The following is a 9611-nucleotide window of genomic DNA, read 5'->3' as shown; positions in this document are numbered from 1 at the left end:
GACTCCCTGGTCAAGGCTCTGAACATACAGAACAGTAGCCAGGATGGGTCATATCCATAATGTGTAGTGGATATAAACAAGCTCATTGCTTCTCACATACCCTGGTCATTCTGAAACCGGATTTCCTCTTTCTGGGTTCCCACAGAGGTCCACTTTTGGCAACAAAAGCATCCAGGAAATTCCCAGCAGGCTTAACTTTCTAATGCCTCACTCTCTATCAGCCTCCTCTTCACACCCCCTACTAAGAGGAAGGAACTTATCCGGAAGGCCAACATCCTGGCAGATGCCTACAGCCCTATCTACGATCAGGGTGGTGACACATCTATTTGAGTCCATATTCAAAACCCATTCAGACATTGAGCGAAACACATAAATGTAACCTGTGACCTTGCCCAGAAACAATTTTCAGTTTTAGTGATGCCCCACATTATTTGAAGATTCCAGTACAGAGGTTCACACAGCTAGTTATTAGGAAGCTATCAGTTGGGACTGGATGCTTGCTTTCACAGTAGCCTGTCAAAATCCTGTCAAAAAGGGGAAGAAGCTCAGGTGGCTGCAGCGTCCCTTGTGGATCCATAGGCAGCGAATGGTTGCTAAGGGAGGGGAATTTTCTTCAGTGGCATAGCCATTGTTAAGACACACATGCTCCTGTAAGCAGGACTAATTGCCGGGCAGTGGTGGTGCATGCCTTTAATCCCAGCACTTGGGAGGCAGAGGCAGGCAGATTTCTGAGCTCAAGGCCAGCTTGGTCTACAGAGTGAGTTCCAGGACAGCCAGGGCTACACAGAGAAACCCTGTCTAAAAACAACAATAATAACAACAAAAAGACTAATGAAACTCACTGGGACACAATCACACATGTAAAAAGACATGAAGTGGAAGGGGGCTAGCTGAGATAAGGACAGTGGGGTGCTGAGCATGGTCAAAAGACATTGGTAGACATGTATGGAAATGCCAACATGAAACCTATTCTTATAGGATTTATAAACAGATTCTCATGTATAACTTAAAGCAAACTGAGCCAGCAGGTGGTGTCCCACGCCTTTAATCCTAGCACTCAGGAGGCAGAGGCAGGTGGATCTCTTAGTTCAAGGCTACCCTGGTCTACAAAGAGAGAGTTCCAGGACAGCCAAAGAAACCCTGTCTCAGAAAAGCAAAAAATAAAAGATAAGCAAACTGGCATTGTGTGGTCATGAACACCTTCAAGTCCTACACTTGGGAAACAGGGACAGGAGGACTGGTGCACAGCGGATGCAGCCTGGATGTCCCCCTTCCCAGCTCCTGCTCAAAAAGGCAAAGCAAAACTGGACCGAAGATTCAGAAACATAAGCCGTGAATTTAGTCTTGGGAGGCTGAGCATCTGGATGCTTCTTACTTTCTAGAAATCCTAGGGAAGGAAAAGAAAATCAATTTTATGTTCATATCAAGAATTTTATATGTGGTGCAAAGAGGATCATTTGAGTCAGCAGGGAGGTCTGGGCCCCATTATGACAGGGCTTTACAATGCTACTTCCAGGTCTCATACACAAGAGCTCCAAGATCTCTGAACAGGGGTACCACACGGATACAGTCTCCAGCTCGTTACATCTTAGGTGTTTGAACCGTATGGGAGTTGTGGACGCTTGCTTTCCTGTCACGGTGCAGGTCCTGCTGCAGTCCCAGGAGCAGCTGGTTTAGGAGAGTGAGGTTGCTGTCTCTGTGAGGCAGAGGCAGGGGAGGGAGGCAGTTCCCCTTATATTCTATCACTGCCATCTTGGCCCGATCTTGCTCCTTCCGATTCGGAATCTGTAGCATTCTTGTGTAGTTCCCATTCTGACCTTGGAACCGAGGTGCTAGCACTTTAAACAGCTTTGGGATCAAGTCTTTCTCCTAGATGGGGAGAGTTAATCAGAAAAAATAGTCACAATTATAGAGGCATTTAACTTTTGATTATTCGTAGAGGCAGGGTTTATATCATCTTCACAGAGTTTCCCCACCACTCAATCAAGTACCAAGTTACACAGAACTACTTATGTGGCTGTGCATATTTTTCAGTTCAAATACGAGAAACACACGTCTAAGGTGGTTAGGTACATGAGGGAATGCTCTTAAGGCTTAAATCTGCCTGATACCGGTTCTCTAAGGATTCCTTCCCCACGAGCAGGCAGGGAGCACTCACAGTGAGCCAGAAGTCAGCCATCCGCATGGCTCGTTCGTTGGTGTCTCCCAGCTTTCCATAATCGATGAGCTGTGAGGACAAAACACACGCATGCAACCGAGTAAGAACCGAGGCGCCCACCTTCCTCCTCTAATGTCTTACCTCCGCCCAATCATCCCACCAGCTGAGCTAATTCCGGGCGCAACCTCCTCCGCAGCCCCAACCCGGCCTTCCATTTACAGCGCTGGAGTGACGCGCTCAGATGAGCGTCACGCGGAATTCGCTACCGTGGAAAGGTCTCCATGCGTGGCCCACTCCCCACCCACGGCCAGAGCGGTGGTCTGAGGCTGGACCTGGCAGTGAATGGCTTGGCTCTCACCTTCTCCGCGAAGCCCCTCATCTCGTCCACACGTGCCCATGTCGCCTCGATGCGTTCGTGGCGAACTAGGCCTGTGAGCAAGTTCCGGAGCAGATGGATGCGGGACTCGGGGCCGAGGCCCAGGCGGCGGTAGACGCGGCCGTGGGAGATAGCGGCGGCCAGGGACAGCCTCATGCTCCCACCTTAGCCCCACCTCTCGGGGGTCCGGAAAGGGAAACTCCGCTGCGCGCGTGTGCCGGGCGGGGCGGGGCGGGGCGGGGGCGGAGACACTTCCCAGAGGACGCATGCGCAGTAGGTCGGCGCGTGGCCGGCCCTTTTGCGTGTGCGCATCAGAGCCTGCCTAGCTGGCAGTCTGAGGGAGGGCGGCCCGACGTGGTGACGTTTCTGGAGCGGCGAGCTGGGCGGGCCTCGGAGTCTGTGGGGGTCTCGGCGCCCCCTGCCGGGTTTCTCTTGCACTGCGTCGGCAGGCTGGGGCGTTCTCGGAGGAGGCGCCTTCGGAGAGGAGCATGCTGGGAAAGTGAGTATCTGAGGAGAGCTGCGTCTGACGGGCGGGGCTGGGGAGGAACGTGGTCCTGTAGCCTGAGGAGTTGCTGTCCTGTCTGACTTCCTGACCCTGCGAGTTTAACCCAGTCGTTATTAGTGATAGTGAGATGAATTATGCCCAGGAAAGCTGCAGGTATTACATTCTTTTATTGACATAAATATAAACTAAGTCAGCACTGAAAGCTAAATAATGGACAAATAGTTGAAAAATTTAAAAAAAAAAACTATTCTTTTCTCATCCAATACAATTTACCCTAACTGCAGCTTCCTCTCCCACTCCTCCTCCCAGCCCCCTCACCCTGTCTCTCCCTAGAAAAGAGCGAACCTCCCAGGGACATCAACCAAAGCACAAGAAGATGGAGTAAGAGCAGGCGCAAGCCCTCACTCAGGAGGGACCCAGAGTTCGATGGAATCGACGTAACCCTTCAGACGGGGTTTCACTCTGGAAACAGTGACGAGCTGTTTCCAACTTGGCTAACCTTCTCGTGGGGTTCTGTCCCCTCCCTGTTCGTTTCCTTGTATTCTTAGTGAGGTGAGCTGCTTGCTGCTGAAATTATAAAGTCCTTCAAGGTCAGAGAGGAACTGATTCATGCATTTGGCCGTCTCTCCTCTTTCCTCTTGCTTCCAGCAGCAAGCCAGCTCTCTGCTTTTTTTTTTCCTCTTTTAATCCTTATAGTTTTTTTTTTTAAACACACTATCATTGTTATTTTTAAAAGTTTGGTGTCTCTTGATAATTTCACCTTTACTTGGAAAAATTACCTTTTCATCTTTCGTTTGAAAGAAAATGTCTTATTGTTAGATAGCTTTCACCATGCTTCAGTACCAAGTATTTCATTCATTGTGAGTCTATGCGGTAAATTCCTTTCTCCCATGTTTTTTCACCACTGGGTCTAAATTAGTAACAAGATCTCTTAAGTCTACTGCTATCTTCCTCCTTCCCCCCTCTCCAATCCTGAATTCACTGATTATAAACTGTCTGAATTGCCTTTGCTTTGATTCCTTCTCTCACACTCGTGTATGTATTTCTTTTCCCCTGGAAGTTGGATTTTTCCTTATTTCCCACTGACCTATTTTAGAAATCCTCGAGTCAGATAACCTTTTAAAATGAAGTGCGTGTGTGATGTAATGTCTGAATGCAGGTTCTCATGTGCCATGTGTGCATGCACATGCTGGAGGACAAATTTCCAGAGTGTGTTCTCTTCTTCCACCGGGAGATTTGGGGTTGTCAGGCTTGTATGGCAAGCACCTTTACCTTCTGAGCTACCTCACTGTCTCCAAAACTGGACAATAGACAGATCAGAAAAGACAATACATTTTGTTTTTGTTTGTTTTGAGACAGGGTCTTGCTACTCTGTAGCCTGGGCTGCCCCTAGGGTTCACTGTGGAATGCAGGTTGGTGGAATTCAAACTCAAGCCTTTGAATTGGCAATCTCCTACCTCAGCCTACAGAGTCCTGGGATTGCAGTCAGAACTACTCAGCCTAAGGAGCTATGTCTGATTATCCAGTCCAGGCCTCTTTAAACACATTTTGTGCCTTTTGATGAATATAAATGCTACTCTCTGGAGAATAATATTTTTAGGTATATGAATTAAAGAAAAATATAAGGCATCACAAAGGAAACAAATTGATATTGTTATCAAGCTATTTTCAAAGCTCTCCAAATCGGTAACTGTGATAATATGTGTTGTTTTGTCAATATATGAAATAAAAAGATCTAGTGGTAGGTTTCATAATTACTATTATTTTTAAAGTAGTGATGAATGTAAATGATATTTTGAGGTATTTATAAGAACTGCTAACTGATAGGAAGATTACTAATGTATGCTGGTGAAGTACAATTTTTAGTAATATTATTGCAGTTTGTTACCCACATAAAAATTGCAGAAAAAAGTTACATTTCATTTACAGTTCATTGAAATTACATTTCAATGAAAGCAAAGACATTTCCCTTCTACCCAAGTACATGAACTTACTGAATTTTATTCAGTTGACCCCTTTGGTTATTGTAGCATAGTTTAGCAATACTTGAGTGTGTGTGTCTACCCTACCCACAGTGCCTTTCAGTAAATGTGCACAAGAATTTACAGTGTTCTGTTGGGGACTGGGCAACTGCCTTTTTATCTGTGTATTTAATGGAGAGTCAAACATCTAATAAACAAGTGGAGGCCATTTTACTTGCCCGGAAAGGCACAGTGTGTGAGGGGGAATTTAAACCACTATAGTAGGTCAGGGAAGGCTTCCATGATGGTGACAGGCAACCTGGGTACTGAAGACTATTTAGAGGCAGCTTGGTGAACAGTAAAGAAAAACCATTTTAACTGAAACAAATGCTACTCTGCGTAATGCTTTCATTAAGTCCACTTCTAAACCTGCAGTACTCAGTGGCACACCAACATTATTTTTGCTATTAATCTCTATTGAACCTGGATAAATTTTATTTTTGGATGTTAAATTCTAAGAGTGATTAAAAACACTTTAACAAATAATAACATGAAATATTAACTAAAAATAATGATAAATAATTAAATACTTAAAAATTATCCTGTCCATATATAGCTATATTTTCAGTGACAAATTTACCTTCTATTTTAACAATTATCACAGATTTATAAGCAAATTTCCAGAAAATTGAAAATATTTTATTTTGCTCTGTTTATGCTAACAAAATTGAGATAATCCAATCAAAAAGTTAATTGTCATGTACATTTTGATTTTTATACATATTTCAATGATTGAGAAGCAATGCATATAACTTGGAAATCTGAGAAAGAGATTAAAAAATACATTTAAACAATTGCTAAGGCCAGGTGCTGTGGTGCACACACACCATTGATCCCCACACTCTGGAGTCAGAGACAGGCATAGATTTTTTGGAACCTACTTTTAATAAGGGTTCAACCTCTCCTCTAACCCACCACCCAGCAGAGGCAGTGGAAGGGAAAAGTTATTAGGATGGAGGGAAGTGGGCCTGGTCAGCAGTAGTTCTTTGGGGTGAGCTTGATCTTTGGCAGCAGTTCAGTCCTGTAGCAAACACTAAATATGATTTAGCAGCTGAAGACCATTCCTCTAGGCAGGCAAACCCCAGGCATGAACCAGCAGTTACAGTCCAGTCCTCTCAGCAAGCAGACACCAGGCAGCTGAAGTGCAGTCCTGAAGAAACCAGCAGGCTTGTCAGACCATCCCTAGTCCGCAAGCTGCCACAGGAAACTGGCAAGCAGTTTCTGAGCAAGTTTCTCCCAATGGCAGTGTTATCACAAGTTGAGCTCAGTAATGCTATGTAAGGTGAACCAATACATGTGTGTTGTTAGTGAAGAATAGTGAGGCAGAGCAAACCAAACCACTATTCTGTTCAATATTTAATCCCAGCACTGGGGAGGCACAGGCAATCAGATCTGTGAATTTGAGGTCAGTCTGGTCTATAGAACAAGTTCTAGGACAACGAGGGCTGTTACACAGAGAAACTGTGTCTTGAAATACAACAAAACAAAACAAAAACACCAACCAACCAACCAACCAAACAACAAACCAAACAAAAATCCCACCAAAACCCACCCCCCCACAAAAAAAAACATAAAAAACAAAAGCAAAAGCTGGGCAATGGTGGCACAGGCCACCACTTGGGAGGCAGAGGCAGGTGGATTTCTGAGTTCGAGGCCAGCCTGGTCTACAGAGTGAGTTCCAGGACAGCTGGAGCTACACAGAGAGACCCTTTCTCAAAAAAACCATAAAAAAAAAAAAAAAAAAAAAAACCAAAAAGCAAAAACAAAACAAAACAAATCCCAAAAACAAAAATGAAGAATTATTAAATAAATACAAAATAAAAATGAATGACATGAAGTGCTTTATTAAGAGTAAAATGTCCATATAATTAGTAAATCATGAACACAGTCAACTTTATTATTAATAAGACAAATGTGTGTTGGGGGAAATATTAAAAAAGTGAACTTGCCAACTCCCTGACAGAAGTGGGCCATGCTCCTGCGCTCCTGTGCTCCTGCTGCTGCTGTCTGCCCTGGTATATCTATGCTGTCAGTTCTATCTAGCTACTTCTCCCCCCCCCACCCCCCATCCCACATTCCAGTAACCAAATGGAACCGCCAGCTTTGAGGTTACATATCACAATACCCAGTAAAATCAAGACTCTTTAGGCTTATAATCAGCCAATCAGATTTATGTATCAATAAATTCTCAATTTACAAGGTGCCAATACAATAATTTCAGAGCCAATTGATAATAATACAAGCTGTATCCCAATTATTCTAACCTTATGTTTTCATAACTATGGCTGATTCAAGCCACACTGGTTTACATAGGCTTCGATTCTCCTCCGCCTCTCTTCTCTGAGAGGCCTTCTCTGAGATGCTATCTGTCTCTGCACCGCTTCCCTCTGCCCCCCTTTTCCTTGTCTAATCACAGGCCTCCCACTGCCCTAATGTAATTGGACAAGGAAAATCCTGCGACTAATGTGTATCCAAACTATCCTGAAATAATACTATATTCCCCAGAATGGCTAAAATGAAAAAGAATGATAAAACCAAATGTTGGTGATATAAGAATTTTCATGCAGAGAAAACAGAAAGTACCACAGCCACTTATAATGCCTCTAAAATATTTTACATATATCTTTTTGATAATCACATACACATTTCTATTAGGTTTATGTCAGGAGTAGAATTCATAGGCTAAATATGTACATATGTTTAACTTCAGTGAATGACAATAGTTTTAAAATTTTTGTGTGATACTTTTCTAGGCTGGGAAACAACCCAAATGCTAATTATTGGTAAAATGAACATAAACATCAATATATAATCATATAATGGAAAATTAAATAGCACCTTTATTCCTTCCCTATCTCTTCTGTTGGGGGCCCCTGGGCACAGTCCAATGGTTGTCTGTGAGTGTCTGCATCTGTCTTAGGTACTGGTAGAGCCTCTCAGAGGACAGCCCTACTGGGGTCCTGTCTGCAAGCAGTTCTTGGCATCAGCAATAGTGTTTGCGTTTGGTGTCTGTGGGTGGGATAGATCCCTAGGTGGGGTGGTCTCTAGATGGCCTTCCCTTCAGTATCTGCTCTAGTTTTTGTCCCTGCATTTCCATGTATCCTTTTGGGTCTGAGTTACCTCACTCAGGATGATATTTTCTAGTTTCATCCATTTGGCTGCAAAATTCATGAAGTTGTCATTTTTAATAGCTGAGTGTCTTAGTCAGGGTTTCTATTCCTGCACAAACATCAATGGCCAAGAAGCAAGTTGGGGAGGAAAGGGTTTATTCAGCTTACACTTCCACATTGCATTTCATCACTAAAGGAAGTCAGGACTGGAACTCCAGCAGTCAGGAAGCAGGAGCTGATGCAGAGGCCATTGAGGGATGTTTCTTACTGGCTTGCTTCCCCTGGCTTGCTCAGCTTGCTCTCTTATTGAACCCAGGAGCACCAAAGGTGGAACCACCCACAAGAGGCCCTCCCCACTTGATCACTAATTGAGAAAATGCCCCACAGCTGGATCTCATGGAGGCACTTCCCCAACTAAAGCTCCTTTCTCTGTGATAACTCCAGCCTGTGTCAAGTTGACACATAAAACTAGCCAGTACAATTGACCCCTTGTCAACTTGACACACAAACACATCACTATTACGCCTCAACCCTTACTTTCTTATTCATCCCCAAGATCTAAATTACTTTAAAAGTCCCACAGTCTTTACATATTAAAGTTCAATCACCTTAAAATGTCCAATATCTTTAAAATTCAAAGTCTTTTAAAAATTCAAAGTCTTTTAACTGTGGGCTCCACTAAAATACTTTCTTCCTTCAAGAGGGAAACATAGGGCACAGTCACAACCAAAAGCAAAACTCAAACTCTAATGGTTCAATGTCTGGGATCCAACTCACAATCTTAAGGGCTCCTCCCAGGGCTTGCGTCACTTCTCCAGCTCTGCCCTTTGTAGCACACAGCTTGTCTTCTAGGCTTCAGCTGGCTGTACTCCACTGCTGCTGCTGTTCTTGGTGGTCATCACATGGTACTGGCATCTCCAAAACGCTGCTATTTTCCACTGTAATTAGGCTTCACTAATAGCCTCTCATAGGCTCTCTTCATGGTGACAAGCCTCTGCTCCTATGCATGACCCCTTCAAGTCCTGGGCCATCAATTGCAACTGAGGCTGCACCTTCACCAATGACCTTCCGTGGCTTCTCACTGTGCCAAGAACCTCAGCTGCTCTTTATGACCCCTTCACGCCTTCAAAACCAGTACCATCTGTGTGACTCTTACACAGTACCAAGTCCAGCCACAGCACAAAATGCAAGTGTGGCTATCTCTGGAACATACTCTCTGTGCTCTCAGAAAACACTTCCCAGATTTCATCTCAGTGATGCTGGTCTCTTCTTAATCACCGCTAATTTCTTAGCTCCAGCTAACCAGCATCAAAAGTCCCAGTAACAAAGGTTTGCTTTAGTGGTTCTGGTGTCTTGTTAATCACAACTGATTCTTCAGCCCCAGCTAACCAAAACCACAGAATCTTCACAATCAAAACATAACCACTGTAAGAGTTTTTAA

General features: G+C 44.1%; 1 protein-coding gene across 1 annotated transcript; it reads right to left on the bottom strand.

Annotated features, from left to right (window-relative positions):
* Positions 1–1410: 1410 nt before the first annotated feature.
* On the bottom strand, positions 1411–2754 carry Mrpl17 (mitochondrial ribosomal protein L17). The gene is made up of 3 exons (XM_052155355.1): positions 2517–2754; positions 2159–2227; positions 1411–1869 (listed from the first exon to the last, which is right to left on the bottom strand). The coding sequence occupies exons 1-3, from the start codon at positions 2688–2690 to the stop codon at positions 1582–1584; spliced, it is 531 nt and encodes a 176-aa protein (XP_052011315.1). The 5' UTR covers positions 2691–2754; the 3' UTR covers positions 1411–1581.
* Between the last annotated feature and the right edge of the window lie 6857 nt (positions 2755–9611).

Source organism: Apodemus sylvaticus, chromosome 1 (genome assembly GCF_947179515.1).
Source record: "Apodemus sylvaticus chromosome 1, mApoSyl1.1, whole genome shotgun sequence".
NCBI lineage: Eukaryota > Metazoa > Chordata > Mammalia > Rodentia > Muridae > Apodemus > Apodemus sylvaticus.
Note: the sequence above shows the minus strand (reverse complement) of the source record. Positions and strands in the feature narration are given on the sequence as shown.